The sequence below is a fragment of the Plectropomus leopardus genome, chromosome 9 (genome assembly GCF_026936395.1).
Source record: "Plectropomus leopardus strain MGB_pleo_1.0 chromosome 9, ASM2693639v1, whole genome shotgun sequence".
Lineage (NCBI taxonomy): Eukaryota > Metazoa > Chordata > Actinopteri > Perciformes > Serranidae > Plectropomus > Plectropomus leopardus.
This window is the reverse complement of record NC_142184.1, coordinates 35128258-35154644: the sequence shown is the minus strand read 5'-3', so window position 1 is coordinate 35154644 and position 26387 is coordinate 35128258. Positions and strand designations below refer to the sequence as shown.

At 38.1% G+C, this 26387-nt stretch overlaps 2 protein-coding genes across 6 annotated transcripts; one reads left to right on the top strand and one right to left on the bottom strand.

The window, feature by feature from the left end:
- Positions 1-1242: 1242 nt before the first annotated feature.
- Positions 1243-21273, bottom strand: ikbkg (inhibitor of nuclear factor kappa B kinase regulatory subunit gamma). Of its 5 annotated transcripts, none has more exons than XM_088082632.1 (16): positions 21249-21273; positions 16743-16883; positions 16216-16475; positions 15057-15131; positions 14863-14964; positions 12654-12839; positions 11231-11292; positions 10913-10960; positions 9976-10078; positions 9725-9840; positions 9458-9610; positions 8759-8831; positions 8508-8642; positions 5696-5832; positions 4492-4568; positions 1243-2412 (listed from the first exon to the last, which is right to left on the bottom strand). In XM_088082632.1, exons 2-16 carry the CDS (start codon positions 16879-16881, stop codon positions 2240-2242), a joined length of 1839 nt encoding a protein of 612 aa, XP_087938758.1. In that variant the 5' UTR covers positions 16882-16883; positions 21249-21273; the 3' UTR covers positions 1243-2239. The 5 variants fall into 5 exon arrangements, with proteins under 5 accessions (XP_087938758.1, XP_087938757.1, XP_087938760.1 ...); XM_088082631.1 differs by lacking the exon at positions 21249-21273 and adding an exon at positions 18456-19290; XM_088082634.1 differs by lacking the exons at positions 14863-14964; positions 21249-21273 and adding an exon at positions 18456-19289.
- tmed4 (transmembrane p24 trafficking protein 4) lies at positions 19434-26253 on the top strand. Its single transcript, XM_042492509.2, has 5 exons — positions 19434-19670; positions 21322-21422; positions 21509-21634; positions 23038-23184; positions 23286-26253. The coding sequence occupies exons 1-5, from the start codon at positions 19532-19534 to the stop codon at positions 23433-23435; spliced, it is 663 nt and encodes a 220-aa protein (XP_042348443.1). The 5' UTR covers positions 19434-19531; the 3' UTR covers positions 23436-26253.
- The last annotated feature ends 134 nt before the right edge of the window (positions 26254-26387 follow it).

Here is a 26387-nt window from a genome sequence, read left to right as displayed (position 1 = left end):
CGTATCCTCAACTACAGACATATACCACATAACTTTGACAATGGACGTGAATAACTGCAATATCATTAAAAAAGGTCAGTTGAACCCATAGCTAGGGCACTACCAATAGATATGTAGGAAAAATATCTTATTGTGAAGACAAAATTTAAAACTTCCGGTCCCTTCCTTTATCTCACTTGACGCAGCGCAGGGCACTTTTGAAGCATTACTATCTGTTCTCACCGTCGGTTACATGTATTTTTATTATTGTACACCTGTTCATCTCTGAGATAATTACTTTAAAACTATAGGTCTTAAAAAACGATACTCAACTTACGGCCCACAGACCAAATTTGGTCTCCGATAGGATGCTGGGTGGCCCCCCCAACTATTTTCTAATTCACAATAAAAAGTGATTCACACTGGGTGTTGATTTTGTGCTTTTAGTATGCATAAGGTGCCAGAGTGTAAAACTGCATCAATATAAAACTTGTTAATTTAAAAAAAAGCCAGAGAAGGATCCCCCACACTGACAGAGGCCCTAGCTAAGACCCTAATGTCTTAAAATCCCAGAAATGCCCTTAAATTCTAAAATCCTTGAAATGTTCTATGCCAGAAACGTCATAAAATCCTAAAAACGTCCAGAATTCCTGGGTTTTAAATACTAGAAAGGTTCTAACATCCTAGAAACATCCCAAAAAATGTGTGAACATCCAAAAATCTTGCAAAAATCTTGAAATCAGAGAAATGTGTCAAAATTCTAAAAACATCCTGAAATCCTAAAAGCGCTCTAAAATCCTGTAAAGGTTCCAAAAATAGAAAGGCCCAGAATTCTAGAAACATTTTAAAATACTGAAAACGTGTAAAAATCTGAGAAAGGTCCTACATACTAGAGAGATCTTAAAATCCTAGAGACATCCTAGAATCCAAGAAATATCCTAAAATCCAAGCTATGCCCTTAAAATCCCAGAAATTTCCTAAAATCCTAGAAACATGTATTGGGCTACTGTGACTGGCCCAGAGCCTCCTTTCATTTTGCAAAAGTGCCCCCCAGGCAAATCAAGCTGAGTATCCCTGCTGAAAAAATATTACAGTTAAGACTTTTTAAGATTTAAAGAAAATAAAAAACAAACAATTATGATTTTTTACCTCATTGTTGTTGGCAGAGCTGTGAGAACATATTTTTTCATATATATCAACAACCGTCCCTTCACTCTCTGTAACCTACTTCACTCAGAACACAGAAAAAAAACACACAAGGACTAATGAATAAATGATTTATTTTGTAAATCTTCAACACTTTGAAACAATAATTATTTGCACCAAATGATGTATAATTACAGATAATATTCACACAAACTGTGAAGGACCCCCCATGTGCTTACCTTTGTACAGACAGTCAGGTGCCACAGATAAAGATAAGACAGGATTGGGGGCCCAAACAGAGCTATGTTGTATGGTGGGGTCTAGCATCGAGAGATAAAGCAGTGGTGCAGTCAAAGGTGTACACAGGCACAGAACACAGAGAATGGCTACTTTTGTCAATAAGAGTAAATCCATCTCTAATACATAGTAATACATGTTTTGAGGTAATGTAGACAGCAACATTTATGACCAAAACATATTTGAATATTCTATATTATTTAAAGCTCACTAGGGTATTCACATTGTCGTGTGTTTTGTCCTTTTGAGGGGAAAAGCTCCCTTCTGAATTGTCACTTTCTGCCCAATAATTATTGATGTGTTTAACACAGATGATGCAAAGTATACACACTTATTCCACAGTATGTAGTTACCTCCTTATGTCCCACTACGCCACTAGAGTACAGAGCCATATACAAATACTGACAGACTTTTGCATCAGTGTGCCACCTTGGGGAGAGGGGAAATAAAAGAGGAGTTGACGGGAGAAAATGGTGAGAAGAGGATGGATTGCAGAATGGAAAAGCTACAATCTATGGAGCACTTTTGAGGAGAATACCAAGCTGATTATCTTGCTGTCATTCTTTTCTTCCACATGTTCGTACTGTTATCTGATTGCCACTTGAGTCCAACATTCAATTTTTAAAAAATGATAAGATCCACAGTATGTGTGTGGGTGTTTACATGGCAGAGAGACTAAGGTGCGACTACATGTTTTCCCAGGCTGCGCCCAGAGCGGGTAGTAAACACAAGGAACGTCAAAAACGTAAATATCCTGTATATATATGTATGTATGTATGTATGTGATGGCGTCATGGTGTGCTGGGCTATGCTCAGGTTACTGTATACAGTCCATGACATGTATCTGCAGCGTGTCCATATCTGGAGCCTGGTACTTGCACTTAGGACAACATAAATCTGGAAGCTCCTCGGCTCCGGCTGCTCCTGGATCACCCACTGGTACCAGACCCTGATTGCGGAACGAGGGGGCAGGGGGCACCGTGTTGAAGGCTGCACCGGAGAAAGAAAGCATGTTAACCCTTTGAAACCTTTACCAACATCAGCTTTCCTGTGATGAGTTCAGACGCCTTTAACAAACATTAAAACCTTTGCAAAAAACTGAGTGAACTGGTTGGATTTCTTTACGAAAACATGGGAGAAAAAAAAAAGAGCAGCTTGGCAAGAAATATCCAAAATATGGTAAGAAATAAGTAGATTTAGAAAATAATTTTTCTTCTCAAATATTTTTATTGATTTTGCACTAGTATTAAGACATTGAGCAGTGGCAAAACTGAAATGGTAAAATAGACGGGTCTCTTATTAGAAAATTATTTCATTAATTTTAAAATGTAGAGAAAAGTATCCAAAAAACTATTGCTACAATTATCATAATTACATATTTAAAATAATGTTACAAAATAATTGTAATTTTCAAGAACATTCTTCAGGTCATTTACTTTTTTTTAACTTTTACTTCCATTTTTCCTCTGTTTTTTCAGTAATTTTCTTGTTTCTTTCCTTCCTTCTTTTTTTATTTTTGCCAATTTTTGAGTCTATCTTCTTAAGTTGCTCATTTTCTTATTTCCATGTTTTTTCAAAAGAAATTCAGCAGTTTTGCTTAGGTTTTAAAGGGTTAAATAACTTTAATCATAATCAGGAAAAAATATGTTGAGAAGATACTCTTCTAAACACATTTTTGTAAACATTTCTTTCATTTCTTTTTCTTTTCATTTTAACGGGACCGAAAAAAGTCAGTGCACAGTAGTCACTACAGTAGCCAACTACTCAAATTTCCAATTCTTGCATGAGCTTCATTTATCCGCCAAGACAGCAGACAATGCTCAGTGGTGAAAAGTAACTTAAGTACATTTACAGAGGTACTTGTATTTGAGTATTTTTTTTTTTATTACATTTGCAAGGTAATTGTGCTTTTAACTAAGCCACATTTAATTTTAAAACATTTGAGTTTTTAAAATTATATGTTGTAAAATATAAAATAAAATATAAAATAAGGATACTTCACCAGCAAAATGACTGTAATATTTTCTCAGCACGTGTTACCTAGGATTTGTAAAGAAAACTTTGTTTTTCTTGTATGCTGCCACAGTGAATAATAAAAAAAAAGGCAAACGCGTGCGTTTAAACCCTGTTCAAGCACAGCTCATACGCACACGTATGCTCAGGCAGGCTCAGGGCATACTACTCATAGCCTTAAGTGTTTGATATTGTATTGTTTCAGCCATAATGCATATTCTGCAAGTACTAAATACATGACTGAACTGTGACAGATCCAGAAGTTGTAATTTTATGGTTTGGTCACTATGTCAAATGGGCTTAAAAGCTTGGCGTTGTTCCTTTGGGGCCTGGATAGTGGGGGAGATGTCATGTGACAAAGCGACCTGATCTCTGTTTTTACAGTGCTGACTGTAGAGCTTTTGTTAAAGTTATTATCTCCATCAGGCAAGCCTGGAAGGGATCATATGTTTGGTCTTATGCATGCATACGTGCATCTGTCTGCATATATAGCATATTTATGAGTGTTTGCTCAAGAACCTCTTGTAGCTGCTGTGATTCACAGATGCTGATAAACTTTTATACCGTCATTGACCGCTGACTTGATTCTTGTCCTAACTGGCCGGTAGAAGCTGCAATAACAATCTGTTTGTTTTGCAAAGGAAGAGACCTCTACAAATAATTCGGCTTACAATAAAACCCTCTGGAATGTCTGGATCAGAAAAAGGTGAGCACTCATTAACTTATGAGAGAAATGGAGTGAGCATGTTTTGGGTGAGCAGCTGGTTCCTAAGATGCCAAGCTGCAGGGGAGATTCGCTCATCTGTAACATTCAGAGTTTATAGCTGTTTTTATGGTCTGGTTTGTTTGTTTTGGAGAGGAAGAAACCTCTGTGGACGATTCAGCTCCTGAATAATGAAAACTGAAAAAAATCTTTTCTGAAGTTTAAGATGGTTGCAACCTGCAATGCACTGCTAAATGCCACCAAATCCCCCTAAATTTTACACACTTCACTTTAAAAATTACTTCACATCTATATGCATGTTTTTTTGACTGTGTGTGTTGGTTTTGATGTACCTTGTGGAGGTGGAATGTGTGGGGCCCGTGTTGGAAAGTCCTCCAGGTGTCGCAGCTTCATTTGTTCCATACGTACTCTAAAACAGACGTGTATAAAGACAACTGTCATGTTTAATCACACTTAAGAAAATGTCGGGAAATATGTTTCCTTAATGCACAGAGGACTATTGTAGAAACAGCTCTGTCTTCAGTTATTCACTAGGTGGGTTTCCATTATAGATTTGCACAAAACTTAAGTGATATTTCCGAAACCCCATAAAACACAACTGCAAGATGACTGTGTTTCCATTAAGTGATGTTCTGCAACTTCTCCTCTAGTGATAACATTCCAGTAACCATGGTGATGGATGTTCAAACATTAGCAGCTTTATTTCTATTGCAGCCACCACACACACTAGCTGTCATTATTTACAATCCAAGGCCATATAGGCGTGTTATGTGAGCAAATGATCCGCTCAACTTTTGAAGAGTTATGTGATGCAATAACAGCTCTTGTAGCTCCTGCTGCATCATGAGGGAGCCAGTTCCTACTGACAAGCACACAGCCATAGCATCATGTGACCTAGAAAAGCCAAAAAAATAGTAGTTCTGTGAAATATGGCTTTTTTGAATTGCCTGAAATAGCACCTCATGCGAGGGGGTATTTTTGCAATAGCTTTTTGTGATAAATGGGAGTTTTTTCGAAATTGTCGTGTTTCCATTAGGCAAACTTTATATCCAAAATTTCAATTTGCGCAATTTGAGGGTAAATGGAAACCCACCCTACTGTCAGTTTTGACGATGTATTCATGATGACAATGTATGAATTTACATCAGATTCTGAACAATTATGCAAAAACCTGGACCAATGTATCTCTCGTTGTTTTATATAAAGCTAATGCTTTTCTATGCACTGTCCGTGTCCAAATAAAATTACATTCCATTACATGTGTGCCAACAGCCCTGTCTTTGATGACAGCTGCAGTAAAGTCACCACAAGATGCTGATGCAGCCTCTGATTAGAGAGCAGGGAGTAAAATACAGCACACAAGGACTCGGTAACCCCGGATCAGAGAGTACATGAAGAGAGAACTTCTCTTAAAATAGCCAACTAGAGCTCACAGTGAGATGACTGTGTGACTGGTGCATCAATGTCCACATACAGGACAAAAAGAATGAGCACAATGGAAGCCATCCTGCATTATGCTTTCAGAGCCAAACTCACCGTGACGTGGCTTCCTGCTTGAGCCTGTCGATCTCAGCCAGAGCTTGAGTCAGCTGATCCTGCAGCTCCTCCTTCTTCTGGTTCAGCTTCTCCCTGGCTTCTCGCTCTGCTAGGAAATCTGCTTTGTAGATCTCAGCCTGAAAACACACACACACACACACACACACAAACACACACACACACACACACACACACACACACACACACACACACACACACACACACACACACACACACAGCGACAGAAGGAGGGACATAATGTGACTTTGATTGTAATGCACCTGCATAAGACAAACATGTTGACATGAGGGTGTGGCTGATTTTTTGCATATCTGACAAGTGACTCACAGGATGGGTTAAATGAACTGCAACGGTGTTCAGAGTGTGACTTTCATTCAGGTTTTGATTAACTTCAACTTATATGTACACTGGTCATGTCACTTTTTGTGGGGGACATTTTAATCTTCACGGACCTGAGAAAATTGGCTTGGTGTCTTTCAAAGACATGGATAAAAGGCAATGAGCAATTGATAAGACATGACCCCAAAAATAGCAACTATATATATATTCATTTATATATACATACAAAAAAGACACAAAAGTGACCTGAAAATTAAAAAGAAAGAAAGTGAAAGAAAAACAACAACAAGGAAACAACCTGAGAAAAAAGTTATTAAATAATGAAAATCATTCTATAAAATAATTCTAAATATATAATTTTGAATACTGTTTTATGCTTTTTATGCGCTTTTACTTTTTTAAAGTTTTGTTGTTTAAAATGTGTTTTACAGTTAGATTTCTTTTATTTGTTTTCCACCTCTGGCCTGTCTGTAACTTATTTACAAAGTTACGATATTCATGTGCTGTATAATGATTTTTTATTTTATTACTGTTTTTTTAATTTAATTAATTCAATTTTTTTATCTAATTTAATTATTTTTTAATTTATAAATATGTATATATCTATATATTGTTGTTGGTTATGATATTGTTTAATTTTTAAAACTCAGATGTATGAAAGGTGCTATTATTATTATTATTATTATTATTATTATTATTATTATTATTATTATCATTTAATGATCACCACACTGTCAACAAAAATGCAGGTTAATTACAGCATCTGACCTTAGAGATCAGCTGTACTGACTGAGTATCTGAGTGATGACAGAAAGTTAGGGGCAACAAAAGGTTGTCATATTCAAGTACAGCCTCAAAGCATCAGTTAAAATTGGCAAAACATAAAGTTCTGAAGTGTTTCCAGCGGCAACTAAAACTGTGATGTAGCCAGGAGTGCAGTCAGATGCCAATTTATTTTCCTGGAATGGCAAAGACATTAGCTGCCGTACTCTCCCTCTGATTGGCTAGTACTAGTTGCCTTTGTTGGTTAGGTTGGTTAGGTTTAGGCAACAGAAATGGGCTTGGTTAAGGCTGCGGTAAGAATATCAGGGTATGCCAATCAGAGTCAGAGTAAGGCAAGTTAAGGGTGAAATTTTGCCAGTCAGATCGCAATGCAGCCAGATGCTGAGCGAATTATTGTCAGCTCAGCTGTGATATTCAGTATTTTAAGAAAATCAAAAGCTTACTAAAAGACATTGAAAGTAACAGAAACAATCCCTAGGTGATAACTCTGTAGCAGATGGGAGGCTCTTTAGCTGTTAACCTTCTAAACGTGCAGCTTACATAAGCCTGACTTTGCACTGAAACTGAATTTAGCATTTCGAACAAAAATTATCAATACAGACATTCTGAATAGAAGTTTTAAGAGGACTATTTAGTGGTTAGAAAAAGTCAAACATGTTTACATGATGGAGCGCATGAGAGCTCAGCTATAACTAAAACTCCCTATCTTTAAAAGGAGGAGGGGGATCAGTTATTAATTACCTTGGTTAGAAAACTTTTTTGTGTTATTTTGAGGTTTAATTCTTTGTGGATTGATGCGTATATTCGTGTATGTACATGTATATATGCATATGTGTAATATGCATGTCTGTATGCATGTGAGTGATGTTTTTGTGTATGTATGAATGCATGTGTATATGGATGGATGTGCATTATGTGCATAGAAGGTATATACATTGGTATCTGTGTATCCTCTTATGTTGTATGAGGAATCCATAATCACATATGTACTTATGTCAGGTAAAACCATAGACTGTATAGATGGACGACATGACAGCTCCCCCAAAATGTAACTTCTCAATCTCGATCGCCCTCTGGTGTCTGTCTGCATTGTAGGTCATAAAGCCCGCTCCTCCATATTAGTGATTAGACATAGGCAAAACTAAAAAATCAAAGTACACGCAAAATTTATTTTTCTAAATGATAGTTACTATCACTAAAGGTAGTTTTCATCTCCCTGATGTTTGTTCAAGTGATTGTTTTTATGATAAGTTCGGCTTTAATGAGTTATTAAACTATACAAAAGGGGGCTTGACAGCTGTGACAGCCAATCAGTATGCTCGTGTTCCATGGAGCTGCTCATGATTGGTTGGACGGGTGTTTTGATGGGGACTCTCTCACCATGGATATCACTACTGCACAGACTCTGGCTCTCAATTACATCACCCTCGTGGGGACGTATCTTTGTATACAGTCTATGATTAAAACCCCCTCTCAAGGTGATCTTGCTCTGCACTGTTATTGCCTGTTTATTGTTGTTAATGACCATAAAGTGAAAAAAACACACAAAATTAAGTGTACAGTGATGCAAAAGTTGGGGACTACATATCTTCAAACCTAGCTGGATGTAACAATATGAAAGCACAAAGTGATCTGTGTGCAGTTACACTCTACAGCTGAGTGTTGTTACCTGTGCAGTGAGGACCGGGACAGTTTCCAGAGATCCTTTCTGTTGCTCCACCTCCTCCTTCAGTTTATCAATCAGATCCTGCTTCAGGGCCAGCGCTCTCTCTGCCTCCTCTAGCCGGCTGCACAGATCGCCGCCCTGGAAAACACACACACAAGCGCATGCATGCACACACACAGATGAACATCAAGACATAAATCCATGAGCTAAACAGCATAACTAATGAAAGAAGTGATGTTTGAAAGAGTTTTTACCTCACTCTTCAGTTTGGAATCATAGTCTCTAAAAAGACACGTGTAGGCATGCTGCAATTGTGTCAGTTTTTTCCTGAAAGGAAAAAAAAGGGAAATGTGATTTTTCTATACAGTATTGTATCACATCTCAAAGATCGTGCTGGTAACAGTAGTGAAGGATTATAAATGACACCTACTAGCATTTATTACCACGAAGAAACAGTTAACATCACAATTCTAGAGCTAAAGATTTGGCATGACAACTGATTTGCAATGTCAAGGATACCCTGAGGTCCCGAAAACGAAATTAAATTCAAATTCAAATGTGTTATCTTTTGTGAATGTCTTATTTACACAAGAAAAAAAATGCATTTACTGCACATCTGTCTGTCCTGAAGAGGGATCCCTCCTCAGTTGCTCTTTCTAAAGGTTTCCAATTTTTTTCCCACTGTTAAAGGGTTCTTTTGGGGGAGTTTTTCCTTAGTCAATGTGAGGGTCCAAGGACAAAGGGATGTAGTTTGCTGGAAAGCTCTCTGAGGCAAATTGTGATTTGTGATAATGGGCTTTGTAAATAAAACTGGCTTGGCTTGACTTGAAAAGCTGTTTTTCAAAATGTGAAAGAAATGTCTCTAAAACAGATCTTTCTAAGTATCATAATAGTGCAGAAATGTCTGTGTGTGTGTGTGTGTGTGTGTGTGTGTGTGTGTGTGTTGGACCCACTTCTCCTCTGTGACGACATGTCTCTCTGTCTTCAGGGCCTGCTCCAGGCTCTGGGTCTGCAGCAGCAGCTTATCCATGGCCACATGATGCTGCTTCCTCTGTTGCTCCAGCTCCCGCTCTGCCACCTGCAGGGCCTTCATCTTACTGCACAGCCTGGACACGAGTACGGGAGAGAGAAACATGTCAGCACACATGCACATCTACAGCTGAACACAGACAAGTCTCAACATATGTGTGTATATATGCCGATGTGAAGTGACAGCTTACTTTTCCTCCAACATTTTGCGTTCGTGCTCGCTTTTGTCCAGGCAGCTCTGTCTCTCGTTCAGTTCTCCTAGCAGAGAAGTTGCTTGAGCTTTCAGAGCCTCGCAGTCTTTGGCCAGCTGTAAATGTAGAAAACGCCTTAAGGTTTGGTGGTTACAGCTGATGTTTAAAGGCTGCTTGCTACAGCGCCACCATCATACTTAAGTAATTGAAAATTTTGGCGAGTAGAAATTTCTGCTTTTCTTCCTTCCCACCTGGGCACAGTCCTTGTCTTTCTGTTTGAGCAGAGCTTCAGTTCGGTCCCGCTGAGCTGAACTCTTCTGCAGGTAATCCAGCTTCTCCTCTAACTCACGATACCTACACATACCACAAGTAAGTTCCAATATAATCACACATACTATGTATTATAACATTACATAAGTACAATAACCCAAAAGTAGGGCTTAATGATCATTCTACTGACACAATGAGCACCAAAGAAGACAGTTTTACCGGCATAGTGAACAAGAGAGATGCAAAAAAGAGATTAGACGATGTCGAAAAATATTTTTTTAAAGAAAAGGAAAAATATCCAGTAAACTATAAGCATAATTATATATTCAAATTTATTTTAACAGAATTATTTGAATTTTTAAGTTGTTTTTTTTTTCAGGTAATTTCTTGCTTTGTATTATTTTTTACTGTCTTTTTTTTGTTGTTTGTTTTTAAGTTTTTTTGGTCATCATTTTCAGGTTCTTTTTTTTTTTTGTACTTTTCATAGATTTCTTGCTAACCTATGGGTCATCTCTTCTTTGGTTGCTAATTACCTTCTTCCCAAGACAATTTGTCTGGGTTTCAAAGGGTTAAATAAATAATTTGACTGTGTTTTCCATCTTTGCTGAGCAACAGTTTTGTGTGAGATGACCTAAAAGCGCAGCCCATGAAGACGGTTGTCCCAAAACATACACTGGTAGAGTTCAATGATTTAAGCAAATAATAGCCCGGGATATTAATTGAAGTTGTACGGTAATGCGAAAAGAAAATCTCAAATGCGATGCATTATTTGCAAGTAAACACCATATAAAAACATCCATGTAACAAAGTGAGCAGAAAAATGATAGATAGGCAGGCAGGCAGGCAGCACCAGTGAGTAGACAGAGGGCAGCGTGCACACAGTGAGAAAGAGAAAGCCACACAGAGCTGTGGGCTCACCTGCCCTGTGTGGCCTGAAGCTGCTCTGTGAGTTTAGCCAGGCTAGAGCTGGAGAGGGAACACAGAGAGAGGAATGAGGAGGAAGACATCTCAAAAGTGAGCTTTTTACTAAGCAGAAGAAAGGCAGAGATAAAAGATGCATGCTGGTGTCTTTATGCCATTAGAGGAAAACTGTCTGCAGATATTCAGCAGAGTTAAGATTAATCAAACAGCACTCAATCCAAAGGGTGCTAAAGATTTTAACACACAAAGTCAGTTTAGAGCCGTTAGTGTCAAACGATGTGCTGAGGTATTTTGTACTGAGAGGGAAAATCCTACCAGTCAGAGGAGTGCTGCGCCTCAGAGCGATGTGGGACAGCCTCCTCAGGAGCACTGCTGGCCTGTAAATACATTCATACAGATCATCTGGATCACAGATAAGGCAGCCGATTCTTGTGTCCATATCCATAACATCTGAACTGTATATGAGGACATCACTAATGTCTTACGCATCACTAACACATAAGACAAACTTGTAAGAGTAAAGCTCTCGTCAATACAAGAGGTTCAGATAACACTTTAAAAACAATCACCTTTAAATAATGCTTTGGTAAATTTTCTATAATGAGCAGATTTTCATATTAGATGTCTTTTGCTGCAAAACGTGTAGTTTGAGCAGTTTTAGGTGTGATTCAACGCAAGAAGGGTATTTGGAGTAGCTTTTTAGTTAAAGCTGTCCTACTTGCCCAGAAGGAGGGTAGAAGGTAGATTTCTTTTTTAAACAAAGTTTAAAAAACAAAATTTCATTTTGACTAATAAATCTATCTTCTACCTTCTTTCTTTAGTTCCGTACAATTGCACCAGAAACTACTGCACTAAAAACTCTGTTTCTGCTGCTGTACTGTGTATAATATATTACCTCATACAATGATGAATGAATGATCAATGAAAACTCCTGCCTTCTGCACCAAACACATCACACCATATTGCACACATGTGAATATGAACATAGCATATGTAGCTATGTATATACATGATGTTTTTTTCTTTCTAATGCCCTATTATGTATATTTTTTATTCATTGTTTTCTCTTTTGTACTTCTTTGAACTGTGGGCATGGAGAATATGTCATTTCAATTCCTGTACATCTAACATACATGGGAGAATTGAAAATAAACTGACTTTGAAACTTTCTTGCATGTACTTTCAACATCTACAAGTATTAAAACAAAATACTTATTTGGAATACTGAGTTCAGCTGCTAGAAAAGCAATTACAAGGAAATGGCTTCAGCCAGATGCCCCATTTGTAGAGAGCTGGTGTAATATCATTTATGAAATTTATATAATGGAAAGAATTACCTTTTCAATCAGGCTTCCGGAAACCAAATTTGAAGAAATTTGGGAGAAGCGGAAAATGTGTATTTCCCTAAAATGCCCTTCTTTAGTTGAAAAATGATAACTCAACTCTTTATTTTTAGTTCCATGTTCTATTTTGTTGTTGTTACTTTTAGAGTGTCGTTGTGTAAAATACTTAATTGACAGATGATTATATGATTGCTGCTAGTAGTGAAACCAAATAAACAAAATGTCAAAAAAAATGTTCTTAATGCCTTGTGAGCTTTTTCTTGACCTAAAATTCAGAAATCCACCTTTATCATCCATTGTCTGCTGTTTTTCCTTCTGTCTGTCCTGCTCATCTGTACATTGCTGCAGAGTGATTCCTAAAGTCGAATCTGTGCGTCTTTGGGTGACGGTGTTACCTGTGCCTGGGCCAGTTTGCCCCGTAGCTGGTCAATGCAGCGCCTCATTCTCTCCCTCTCTTTCTCTCCCTCATCCCTCTGGCTCTCCAGCTCCTCGTTCTTCCTCCTCAGCTCTCTCATCCCTTCCTCCAGTTTCTCTTTGTGGCTCTTCAGCAGCTGGAGGAACTCGTTTGCACCTTCCACTGGCTGCGGACAGAGACGTTAGAGTGAAAGAAGCAAGGATGAATGGGTGCAGGGGGACGTGATGACAGGATGGGAGTGGACAGAGACAGACCAGGTTCACCCTGCACTGGAGGACCCACACCAAGCAAAAAGTGGAAATACACCGAGGTGTGAGAGAGCACAAATGGAGGTTTACTAAAAGGAGACAGACAGGGATTTAAAAAAGGGACTGAATGGTGGATTAGAGCTGTGTGTTAATGCTGTGCTCCTCTCACAGTGACACATGGGTTATGATCGAAATCGCATACTTATATATTGTTCATATTCATCTTTATTCACACTCAGTAGGACGTAAAATTGGGTGTGTAGTGTTTATCATGCAGATTTAGTGTGCGCGACAAATACCCAGATGAATACTTGATTAGCAAGAACTTTTGAGTATGGGTTATGAGTTTATTATACGGACTCAACTGCCCCAAAATGCTTTGCGTCTCTTCGAACTGTTGATGGTTGTGGCACCAGCTAGCAACAAAGATGGGAAAAAGAAAAATGGGAGTTCATGTACTTAATGTCCTCTAATTATATATATATATATATATATATATATATATATATATATATATATATATATATATACACTTCAGCAATTTTACAACAAATTGCAACTTTCTTGACTTGCAAAATTAGTTCTTTTTAAACTCACAATCATACGTCTTATTCATAGCAAAATTGAAATGGGATCCAAAAATAAGATCCCATGGTGATCCACCAGAAGGGAAAGGATTTTGCCTCTCTAATTGTGTAAAGCAACTTCAACTCATTCAGCAGTAACGTGGGCGACTGACATGATTAGCACAGTCATGTGATGCAGAGAAGACGTATTGCTTGAGTATACTTCAGGGTAAACAGTCTGCTGTTAATGGCAAATTTAATAATGAATTTAGGGCACAACATGTAGTCTGTACTGTTGAGTATGTAGTAAATAGTAAGATAGTATGCGATTTCGAACAAACTCGCAGTAAAATTTCAGGTGTCCAACTACCTTTAACCCTTTAAAACCTGAAAAAAACCTGATATTAATTTCTCCTAAACATGAGGAGAGGCAATGAGCAATATAACAAAAAATGGCCCAAAATTAGCAGGAATTCAGTATAAAAAAAATAAAATTTTTAAAATCAATTTAAAAAATAACAAATACAAACAGAAAAAAATAAAGAAAATATAAAATATATTTAAAAAAACAAAGAAAATCATTTTATAAATCATTTTTTCTTTAACAGTTTCATAACTGTTATAATTATTAATATAGCATTTTCCCCGATTTTTGGGTAATTTTCTACTAAACCTCCCCCCTTTTTTTAAACCAATTTTTATGTATATATTTTTGTCACCTTTTACTAATCTCTTGCAGTTTGGGGGACATTTCTTGCCTGGTTGGCCATTGCCTGGTGGCTCAGTGAATAGAGCGGCACCCCATGTACAGAGGCTGTCTCCTCAACACAGCGGCTGGCGAGTTTGAACCCGGCCCCCGCCCTTTGCTGCATGCCCCCTCCACCTTTCATGCTCACACTGTCCTGTCAATTTAAGGTAATAAAAAGCCCAAAAACATAACCTTTAAAAAAAAATAAAATAATAAAATCAACATATTTTAGAAAAAAACATCAAACCAACTTGATCAGGTTTCAAAGGGTTAAATAGCTTGTGAGCGGCATCTGAATGCAGCCCAAGAAAACTGATATCAACTTGAGTTTTAAGGGGTTAAATCCAGTGCTCCTGCTCGGAAATATAGGGAAACATGGATGACCTTAAGATTTATATTGCTTCATAATGCTGCATGGTGATAAGTGTCACGTTTTGCTTTTACAGTTCCCACTTGACAGGCCATACCATGTTATTTTTCCGAGTAGGAAGTCAGGCTGTCTAACCTCTGCCTGAGCGCAGTGACAGATCATGTGCGGGGAAGCGTTTAACTAGAGGTGGGACGGCCACAGAATCAGTGTCAGAGATCTGATTGGTGGGGAAAGCGGGATGCAGTGAGCAGGCTCACCTGGCCATTTTCCCTGCCCATTATCTCCCCCCAAACCTCTGAAAGGGAGGTAGGGGGAGAGGGGAGGGCGCTACTCAAGGAGCTATGCACACTCGCATCACCCTAGACACATGGACATACAAGTTAGATTAAAAAAAAACAAAACAAATGCATTAAAAATGTAATCTAAAAACAGCCAACAGTGTCCATCTTACCAGGCTGCGGGGTGGCGTGGTCTGTGTGTGCTGATCCGTCTCTTCAACTCTCTTCTTCTCCCGCTGATCTAGTGTCTGAAACAAGCAAATACTTTTCCATGACTTTGAGGCAAATTCTAAAGACCATACAGTCTGTGAAATGACCAGCGATTCATTTTATCAGTTCTCTTTCATTATTATATTATTGTCTATTTGCCATGGCCTGAAAATTTAAAACTGATATTATCTTTGGATTTTCAAATTTCCAGTGAATTTCTGAACACATCATGTGTTGTTATACAGGTTTGTGGAACACAATTCCATGACTTTTCCAAAACTTTCAAACGATATTTAGTTTTCCAAAACTTTTTTCATGACTGTAGGAACGCTGATTTTAAGAGTGGACCTTACTGTCTTCAGCAGATGCAGTTCTAATGTAGCTTCAAACTATTTTGCCTACATTTTGTGTGTTTCACAGGCAGACTGAATAGATGCTCATTAAGATGTGGCGCTTTGTAGCTGAAAATTTAATGACAACCTTTTGTCACCAACTTTCTCTGTGATCACTCGCTGGTTAAAATGCAGCACTTATGAGCTGTGATCAAATCAATATTTAAGAGCTGTTCTGAAGACACAGAAATAGAAAAATATGCGCTATATTGTGACTTTGGCTGTATAATAACACAGTCGATCACACAGAGCAGAAGACAGAACAAACATTTTTGTAGTTAGCTGAGAGTTAGAAGAGAAAACAGGCTATAATTTATTGTTTACCAACTAAAAAGAGGATGAAAAAGAAGAAATACAATCACAGGAAAACCATTTCGTTCTCCCTTGCATTCTTTTGCTCTCCTCAGTAATTGCATTAATACAAATTAATTAATTAATTAATCTAAAAAAATACTTTTGCTGTTATGTATGAAGGCAAAGATGTGACAAACAACAATGCTTCATCAATTATTAAAGTCAAATATGGAACATGAGAACACAACTACCTTAAATATATACAGAACAAAAACAACTAACCAGAGGTGAGACAGAGGTGAAATAATATCATATATGCAAACACATACATATACCAGCACATACTGTAGTTATAAATGATGACAGTGAAAGTTATGAAATGGTGGAACTAACTTGTTAAAATGTAAAAACAGCTGACAATGTGTAACTGGCTGACCTGTGGTCCGTCCAGTGGTCTGCTCCTCGCTGGGCGTCCCTCTTCAGTCTGGCTGGAGCTGCAGCAGTGGTTGGAGGTGGAGGCCGGTCCGTTCACCAGGCCCTGTAAGGAGTGGTTTTCCTGGGCCAGCCTCTCCACCAGGGCCCGGGCCTCCTGGAAACGACAGCTGAGAAATTCTCGTTCCTCTCTTGTCTTCTGCTGCCATCCCTCCATCTCCTCGCAGCGCTGACGTAAAGCTAGGTTGCTCCGCCGCAACGCCTCTGGAAAACGAAAGGATGGAGGTCAGAGGAGAAGCAGGCTGATAAGTCATCCGGAGTGACATAAAGAGTGAAAATTTCAACAACAGGGAGAATAAATAGAAAAGTAATATGTTGCACAGCATCCACTTTTGTAATGTTTGTTGTTGTTTGCTGCATTTGTTGTAAGATTTTGTTGTTTTGTATTTATGTGAAACATAAAGGCAAATTTCAGATTTTTTTCCTGACAATAAAGTAGAATCATATCTAATCAAGTGGAATCCATCCTACCTCTCAGCTGCTGGTTGTCACCAAGCAACCTGGTCACTATTTCATTGGCAGCCAGCTCTGGTGGGACCCTGAGGGTCCCGCCGCTCTCTTCTCCTGACATGTCCCACTGCATTGGGCCATCAGGCTGGGGCTGCACCATCCCTGTAGAAAACATGCAGATGATTATATACACGTTCACACCTCATTAGGCTGTTATTAATGCAGAGTATCACTGCAAAAACAACAATGTCCTGTAACCATGGTATGTTGAAGTCTGTTTCATTTCACATGTCCTTAACTTCATCCCTAAATCAAACCATGTTTTACTGAGATCCAAGATCTCTCTGCTACATCCTGCCTAACCTAAGCTCCAACCCAGTGATAGTCAACTTATGGCCCACAGGCGAAATCTGGCCCCCAATAGAGTGCCTGGCGACCCCCAACCATTTTGTAATTCATATTAAAATTTGAGTGATTCACACTGGGAATTGTTTTTGTACTTTTAGTATACATAAGGTGACAGGGTGCATAAAACAGCATCAAAATAGAGCTTGTTTATCAAAGAAAGTACAATTCTAGAGATGTCCTAAAATCCCAGAAACATCCTAAAATCATAGAAATGTCCCAAAATTCTAGAAATGACCTCAAATCCCAGAAACAAATCAGAAATGTTAGAAAATATAATCTTCTACATTCATTCATTTTCTGTAACCGCTTGTCCTCGTAAGGGTCGCGGGTAATCTTCTACAAACTTTCTAAAATCTGAGAAACATCCTAAGTTCCTTGAAACGTCCTAAAATCCTACAAACATCCTAAAGTCCTAGAAATGTCTTAAGATCCCAGAAATTACCTACAATCCTAGAACCAACCTAAAATCTGAGAAATGTCCTATGATCCTGGAAAAGTCTTAAAATCCTAGAAACACCCTAAACTCTGAGAAATATCATAAAATCCTAAAAGCTGAGAAACGTCCTAACGTCCTAGAGAAATGTTCTACGATTCTAGCAACAACTTAAAATCTCAGTAATGTTCTGATATGTCATAAAATCGTAGAAACGTCCTGAAATCCTTAAAACGTGTATGGGGCTACTGCGACTGGCTCCTGGTCTCCTGTCATTTTGCTAAAGTGGCCCCCAAGCAAAGCAAGTGGAACATCCCTGGCCTGAAGCCGACCATAGAGAGGGACGCTGCAGGAAACATCAGAAAAGACAGAATCCGCACTGATCGTCACAGAGACACATGCCACACCACGCCTCATCCCCGTTAGGCGGCCTGAGGGAACTTTCTCTTTCAGTTTCAGCCCTCCTCAGAAAGAGTCCTGCTCCAGGAGTCTGAGTAGGCCATCTGGCCTGCTGACTGCTGGCTTTATTTTCCCCGCTTCAAACTCACTCCTGTAGGGTCAGTCCTGCTCTTTGAGCCGTCTAACCTACAACCAGGTAGCAGTGACCAGGGCGAAAACATTACGTCATTCCCTCTAGCTTGAAGCAAAGACTGGAGCACACAGCTTGTTTTATACACATGTTTACACCACAAGCACAACTAAATCCACCAGCGGTCAATTTCACAACTGATTTGACCACAAGCACACACCGTTAATCATTTTATGATTATTAAAAGTAACATCAACGTTACAGCGGTGCTGTTTTCTTCCTAGCGCACTAACACGGGTCGTAGCGTGTTTAATACACCGCTAACGTAACGTTAAGTACATTACAGGTGTGAAAGTCCTCTTACCTTCTCTTTTTTGTCCGTTTCGCTGTCCGGAAAAACAGGCCACCAAGGCTGCCACTCACATACAACCTGTTAGTGAGTGTAATGTTGTCTAATTAGCCTCCGTTAGAGCTGGCGGATGCTAGATAGCTAGCGATGTAGCTTCTGAGCTAACGTTAGCTTGGATAATTAGCAACCAGGAGCTGGGTTATCTGAAGCACCTGTCGACTGACATAAACTACGACCTACACAAACCAACTGTGTGTCTTCCGAAAGCCATTTTGCCCAGTCCTGTAACGTTATCCTATAACAATTTGCGAGTTTAAGCTGGGTTGAGGTTATCTGTCAAAGCCTGAGCGAGTGTTGTTAGCTCAGGAAACGACGCTAAGTGTTTACCCTGAGTGTTGTCTGTCAGGCAGCACTTTGTCTCAGACAGCACACTCTCCTTTATTAACCCCCTTGAAACCTGCGCAAATTGTCTTCGAAAAAGAGCAAGAAATTAGTGAAAAGTATAAGACAATTAACTGAAAATTAAGAAAAAAAAAGAATGAATTAAAGAAAAAAGTAAGTTAAAAAACAAACAAGGAAATTACTTGTAAAAAAAAGCCTAACAATTATAGCAATTTTGTAACATAATTTTAAATGTTATAATAATCATTACAAATATTTTTCTATAGCTTGTTATTTTTCTCTCAATATTTTCCCCTAGCTTTTAAAAATATTTTTCTAAATCTACCAATTTCTTGCATTTTGCATTTAGCATTTCTTACCAAATTGCTCATTGCCATTTTTCCCATGTGTTTGAAAAAAACTTGCACCAAACTGATGATGTCCTTTTTAAACTTGATAATATTTGTGCAGGATCTTAAAGGATACTTATCTTATTTTGTTTTTCCAAAGATGCTTTTAGGGTTGTGGAAGGATAATATCGTCTGAGCGAGTGCTGCCAATAGACGATGGTGCTGCCTGGGAGAAGAACTCAGGGCAAAATCTGTCCCACGGCTCAGGAAATCCCCTTCCTCCTTCCGTGTGGGGCGGTGACGTCATTCGGCCGCAGCGTCGGAGGTGTTCGCTGATGTGCGCAAAGTGAAAGAAGCTCCATGATGCTCTCTGTGTCTGCAGCCGGACTTGTTTTAGTGTTAGCTTGGATTTATCCAAGTGACGCGCTCTATTTCCACATAGGAGAGACGGAGAAGAAATGCTTCATTGAAGAAATTCCAGATGAGACCATGGTTATTGGTAAGCTGCTGTGTGCTCGTTAGCTTGCTGCGGCTAACTAGCAACGCGAACAGCTGGCTGCACAGAGATGCTGCATGAACCTGACAGACAGGCTCAGCAGCTTGAGGAAACGTTGAAATCCCAAGTTTTTTGTAGTCTTTGGTGGCTGCTGGTTAGGTTCTCAAACGTTATATTTCGCATACAGTCTCTCAGCGAGCGTTTAAACCAAAGTGTACTTTACAATTAGAATAACACCTGTAATATTTGCCATGAGACACTCGTTTCAGTAGTTGCTGGGCGCACCAGGGTATCTGAGGGCCAGGGGCGATCAATATAAAAAGGGCACCAGCTGCAAGAGGTGGGGCACCAGTGTGATGCGTTTATGGTCTTAACTGCGTTTATTAATCTTAACTATATAGTTAAGATTAACATTGTTTTATAATGTGACTAAGATTTAAATTATACCCATTACACATCTGTCATAAAACGCATAGGTAACTATACTGAGGCACTTAGAGGGAAACACATTTTAAAACATATAGGGCAGCCTACATTGTGTGTTTGTGTACTGTGTATCATATATTTCATAAACCCTTGAAACCTGAGTAAATTTGGCTTGATTTCTTTCAAAAACACGGGATGAGGGCAATGAGCAGCTTAAGAAGAAATGAGCTAAAAATAAGCAAGAAATTAGTTTAAAGCTAAGAAAAAAATACCTGAAAATTAGCACACAAAAAAAGTAAATATAACTGAAAAGTTTAAAAAAAAAAAACCCTAAACAAATAAGGTAATTATTTGGAAAAAAACATTGAGATTCCACATGGCAAAATGAGAAAATATGGTGGAACTTTTAACACTGAACTGCATTTAACCCTCTGAAACCTGAGAACATTGTCTTGATTTCTTTCAAAAAACATGGGCACTTAGCAATGACAGAACAAACATATCCAATTACTAAGGAATTAGTACAATTAATAAAAAGTACAAGAAAATCAACAGAAAATTAGTACAAAAATAAAATGAACTATAAAAAATAAACAGAAAAAGCAAAGAAAAAAGCAAGCGAGACTTGGAAAAAGTGCTTATAAATGTATAATAATTATATGACATAATTTTAAATATTTAATTTTGACATTTCTAAATATAGTTTATCCCTAACTGTTTTCTTTTTTTCCACAGGCATTTTTACCTAGCTTACAAAAAAATCTAAATCAACTAATTTCTTGCAATTTGTGGATTATTTCTTACCAATAAGCTTATTCCTTTTGTCCCCCCATATTTTGAAAGAACTCACACTAGTTTGCTCGGGGTTCAAAGGGTTGAAATACTTTTGAAAGAGCAGCACAACAAGAGTGATGTCGCTTCAGGTTTCAAAGGGTTAATAAATGCTCAAATTATATTTTTTCAGTCATAGTTCTTTGTATGTTAACATGCCTTTGTTTTACTTTTACTGTTTTATATTTTAACATTTTTATGTTTTATTATTTTTGGCACTAAAGGTTACCTATGTTGGATACCCCGATTTACTATATTTATATTTCCACTCATTGTATTCTCATACTATGCTAAATTGAGATGTCACTGGTGTAGCATTCTTACAGAGTCACTGTTGTCTGAATGATTCCTGGATGACCTGATGGCATGTGTCTATGTGGCTTTGCCTGTCTGACAGGAAAGTACAGGACTCAGCTGTGGGACAAGCAGACGAGTTCCTTCCTCCCGTCCACGCCCGGCCTCGGGATGCACGTGGAAATCAAGGATCCAGATACAAAGGTAAGAATACAAGAGGTTGGAATTATAAAACACACTCGCGCACATGGAAATCAAATCGAAGGATTTCTTTCTTACAACTCCCCCAGATTATCCTGTCTCGTCAGTATGGGTCAGACGGGCGCTTCACCTTCACCTCCCACACTCCTGGAGAACATCAGATCTGTTTGCACTCCAACTCCACCAAGATGGCTCTGTTTGCAGGAGGGAAACTGGTATGAAAGCAGCCAATGCTTTGAGTTTTTAACTGGCTGACCACTTCCTTCAAAACATTGCTCAGTGTATTCACACTGGGACTTAGACAAAATGTCCTGCATGTTAACTTGAGCTGTTTTCAAAAGTGGTCTTAATTTCTTGGGACTCTGTTTGATTAAAGAGGTTTAGATAAGTCTGACGTCTGCAGTTAGCGTGGAGTTCAACCCTATAAACTAACATGAGTCTGGTCCGACTAGTTTTCAGTCTTTGTTTCAGTTAAGGCATAAGTAATATCACTGATAAACTCTGTACTGCAGCACTGTGAACATAAGTCAGTTTGTAGTACGTCAGTGTGATCACATTTTGACACGGGCTGATTCTAGTTTTAGGTTTAATTCAAGACAGGCCTTTCATAATTTTTATGAAACACCTCTATCAGACAATTATCTTTTCTTTTTTTATGACAGCAGAATACAAGGACATAGTTATTATCTGAAAATTATAATGCAAATATAAATAAAATAATTAATTATATAAATAAATAAAAGGACAATAAAAATAAATTTTTTTTAAAAAAAACAACAACAAAACAATTGACTGAAAAAAAAAGTAATTCTGTAACATAACCTTAAATATTTTATTAAGATAATTACAAATATAGTTTTCTGGACATTTTTGGCTAGTTTTAAAAATAAAAATCAATCTAAATCTACTGATTTCTTGCACTTTGGGAACATTCTTACCAAGTTGCTCATTGCCTTTTCCCCATTTTTCAAACAAAAAAGTTGAAAGGGTTCCTGCAACTAAAGGCAAGGTGGATTTAAGACTTTTTTAATGCCATTTGGAATTAAGTTTAGGAGCAAATTTCTAATAACCAAAATTGAAGGGCAATTTGATTTTGTCCAAACGTTTATTGTAACATAAAACATGACTTTTTTGTATAGTGAAAAAGTTAGATTATCAACTGTGTGTTGAAAAATAAACAATTTTTAGAGTGGAACATGTGGAGGACAATAAACCCATTATGTTATCATTGAAGTATTTATTTGGTTCACCAACAGAAAAGGGAAAAATGAGGCATCTCTGAACAGTTTACTTTTCCACTGCTCGCTCTCCATTATGACCAGTTTAATAAAAGGAATTTATTTAATTATTACCAAATGTTGTGAGATTTAAAAAGGCAATCTCAGAAAAAAAGATTCATAAATTCCCGCTTGCCATGTCTTGCCAGGATTTTTAAGACTTTTGAAAGATAAATTTAAGTCAATTTAATACCAATCAAGGCCTTATTTTCAGGATAATGAATTCAGTGCCTTTTAACACTTTTCAAGTGTCCGTGGAAACCCTGTTTAAACGCAGCACGAGAAAGGTGACAATGATCCAGGTTTCAGTGGGTTAAATTGCATGTTTCCGCATGTTGCAGAGAGTGCATCTGGACATTCAGGTCGGAGAACACACCAACAATTACCCTGAGATAGCGGCTAAGGACAAACTGACTGAGCTGCAGCTAAGAGTCCGACAGCTGCTGGACCAAGTGGAGCAGATCCAGAAGGAGCAAAACTACCAGAGGGTCAGTCAAAACGTCACAATACATAAGATGAAAGGGTCACTACTGTTCGGTACAGCTACACTATTAGACTATTCTGCTGACTCCACTATGTGTCTTTACAGTATCGCGAGGAGCGGTTTCGCATGACGAGCGAGAGCACCAACCAGCGCGTTCTCTGGTGGTCCATCGCTCAGACGCTCATCCTCATCGTCACCGGCATTTGGCAGATGAAGCACCTCAAGAGCTTCTTTGAGGCCAAGAAACTGGTGTAATGTGTGTCTGAACGACAGCAGCTTTTGGAAACAACACGTGAAGACAGACTTTACTAACCGGAATGAAGAGACGCCCACCAACAGTGCAGACAATTCCAGGAGGAGACGCGGTCCTTATAACAGCCATAAATGGTGCAAGCACAGAGCCGGTTATCAATCCTGGGGAAAAAAGTTGTAAAAGTTTTAGGTTATTGTTATTTTTCCAATAGCAGCATCATTCCTACTGCCTTTCTTGTTGTGTTTGTTGTATTTTATCGACAACACTGTCATTTTTCTATCTTCCTATTTAAGCGAAGTGATTGTCTTTATGGTCATACGGGAGTGAATGGCTGCTGCAGTAGATGTGTTACAAGTAATAACCTGATAGTTTATTGAAACATGATTTTATGTAGGTCATTACCTTCTAGGCTTTCAGCTGCGTTCATCATGTGCTCAAACTTATGCAAATATTATACTGGCCTTGATTCCTTATATGTCAATTTTACACCACTTTACTATAACCCTCATATTTAGCACATATAAGCAGCATATAAACACGTAATAAATGGTTTATTAACCAGTAATGTGGTTGTAAGCAATGTTAGGGGCACTTTAAGTGTTTATTAATGTATTTGCTTCCCATGAAGCATTCATAACTGGTGAATAAACAGTTAATTAATAATAACACAGTATAACAAAGCTTAAACTTAACACACAAGAATGCTCACTGTGTTATAAAACATTCATTTTTTTACATGCGAAAACGAATCATGACAGGTTTTAAACTACTTATGATGTTCAAATCTCGCAAAGACATGTTTAGCTTCAAGGTTCATTTGTGATTTCACAATAAGTCATTTGATAAAGAGCTCTTAAGGAGTTTTATGTGACACTAAGAGCATGTATGATACATAGTCTGAGCCGGGATTGCCTGCACACAGCTCTCAACATGGAGGTGGCTGAGATGCAGCTAACAGTGCTAACAGTGCAAACATCTGCAACAGTGCTGACGGAGCTTACAGTGTTATGGGGAGGTGAACTGGCATATGAGTAAGCCCCCAGCAACAGTTCAGAGTCTATCACATTATGCCAGAAAAAAAAGCTTTTTTCCTATAGACTTATAGTATGGAAGAGATAAATCAGTGGATACGTTTCTTCGACATCACAGACCCCACATGATAACTCGTTTCACTGTCCAAATTTGATTAATTCATCCTGATTACATTTCAGAAGTCAAGAAGAGCTGCACAATTAAATCATTTTATCCCCTTTCAAGTAAGCAAAGGGTTAACCCTGAAGTTAGCTGCTCGGCTGATGTGAAAGATTCTGGCAATGTTATATCAAGGAGGTTTTATGCTTCACATGCAGTGGAGCAACTTTTATAGGTAAGAACAGGACCCCACCTCCAATGCTGTATCCAGTTTTCTTTGTACATCCATACGAAAGTGAATGGCTGCTGCATCATATGAGCACAGTGCAGAACAGCAGCAATGAGCTTTCCACTGGGACACACAAATGCACTAACATGCACGCACGACCGGACTGGCCTGACAAAACAACCTACAGAGAAGCTCAGATTACAATACACAGAGGGAGTACGCCTTCATTCTCCAACATATCTTTACAAGGCAGATTGTTTTGTTGCTGACACATTAATGCGCTGAATGTTGCATTCAGCACTTTTAACTAAAGGGCTACTTATAAGGTTCTTTCCAGAGCTTTCGGCCTCATCCTGTTGACTTCATCAGCTAACAGAGTAGGCTTAGTTATTTCCAGAAATACAGTTAGAATAATAAATAAATCTAATTATAAATACCTAATGTTTCATGTTTATGTAATACTGTCAATCAGTCATTTTCTATTTATATACCAGTCACGAATGCTTTACAGAAGTTATAATCGCTGACATTAAAAAAACCCTTAAAAATGTCCCTTCATCTGTTTACAACCAAGTTTCTAAGTTTTTATATGATGCTTATAAACGTTGAATGGAGGCTCAAAATTGTTACCATACATCCATCTAAAGACTGTATATAGTTTCTAGCTAGAGTTGAGTTTCCTGTTCATTTTACCAGAGCTAGTTCTGTAGATACAGTTTGTGATATTTATAACAGGATTCTACTAATATGTTGTACATAACAGGTAGTATATTGACTTTACAGTTAATTTTTTACTGCCTTTTACACTGATTGAACATCTTCTCTATTGTGTCACTAGTGTTGTATTTATTGATAGTTGTAGCCCGTTTTATTGCTGAGCTTAAACCAAATTTACTGTCATTTTCATGAGCTATTGTGGATTTTGTGTATTAATGGCAGCATTTACAAGTCCAGTGTGTAGGATTTATTTATCTATTGGCAGAAATAGTATTTGGTTTTCACAACTATGTTTCAATTAGATTATAATCATCTGAAAATAAGGCTTGTTGTGCTTTCGTTAACTTAAAATGAGCTGTTTGTATCTATGTACGGACCAAGTCCTCTTCCAGTGGATTCAACCATGTTGTTGTACGGTAGCCCAGAGCGGACAAACCAAACACTGGCTCATCATAATTGTTCTACACTAGTATGATTTAAGTGTCAGTTCTGCGACATAACCACTAGATGTCATTAAATACTACACACTGAACCTTTAATACTTTTGCAAATTTTTCGGATTCATGAGTGCTTTGATGGGAATGTCATTGAGTTTCAATTTGAACAAGGTCATCATTTTTTGCATGCAAAGTTTTGATACAGTCCAATTCTTAAGATGCAATTTGGGTATTAAATTCTACTCCAAGTTACTGTGGTCCAGATGTCATCTTCATGTGCTTAATAAAGACACATTGGCGAAACTACTTTCTGTGTTTAGTTGTGCCACTTTGCCATACAAGAAATACACGGCAAATGGCATTTTCAACAAAAAACATTTATTGCTTGGCTTTGGCTTCCCTCACACCCAGATTCCAAACCAATCAATGCTGAAACGCCT

What these genes read in the sequence shown, in the direction of transcription:
- ikbkg (XM_088082632.1), bottom strand. Translation starts at nt 16,881, where the DNA reads ATGGTGCAGCCCCAGCCTGATGGCCCAATGCAGTGGGACATGTCAGGA. An exon ending in TGACAACCAGCAGCTGAGAG is followed by an intron (nt 16,476 to 16,742) that starts GTAGGATGGATT and finishes TTCGTTTTCCAG; the next exon opens with AGGCGTTGCGGCGGAGCAAC. An exon ending in TCCCGGTCCTCACTGCACAG is followed by an intron (nt 5,833 to 8,507) that starts GTAACAACACTC and finishes GTGTGTTTTCAG; the next exon opens with GCTGAGATCTACAAAGCAGA.
- tmed4 (XM_042492509.2), top strand. Translation starts at nt 19,532, where the DNA reads ATGATGCTCTCTGTGTCTGCAGCCGGACTTGTTTTAGTGTTAGCTTGG. An exon ending in AGATGAGACCATGGTTATTG is followed by an intron (nt 19,671 to 21,321) that starts GTAAGCTGCTGT and finishes CCTGTCTGACAG; the next exon opens with GAAAGTACAGGACTCAGCTG. An exon ending in TCAAGGATCCAGATACAAAG is followed by an intron (nt 21,423 to 21,508) that starts GTAAGAATACAA and finishes CAACTCCCCCAG; the next exon opens with ATTATCCTGTCTCGTCAGTA.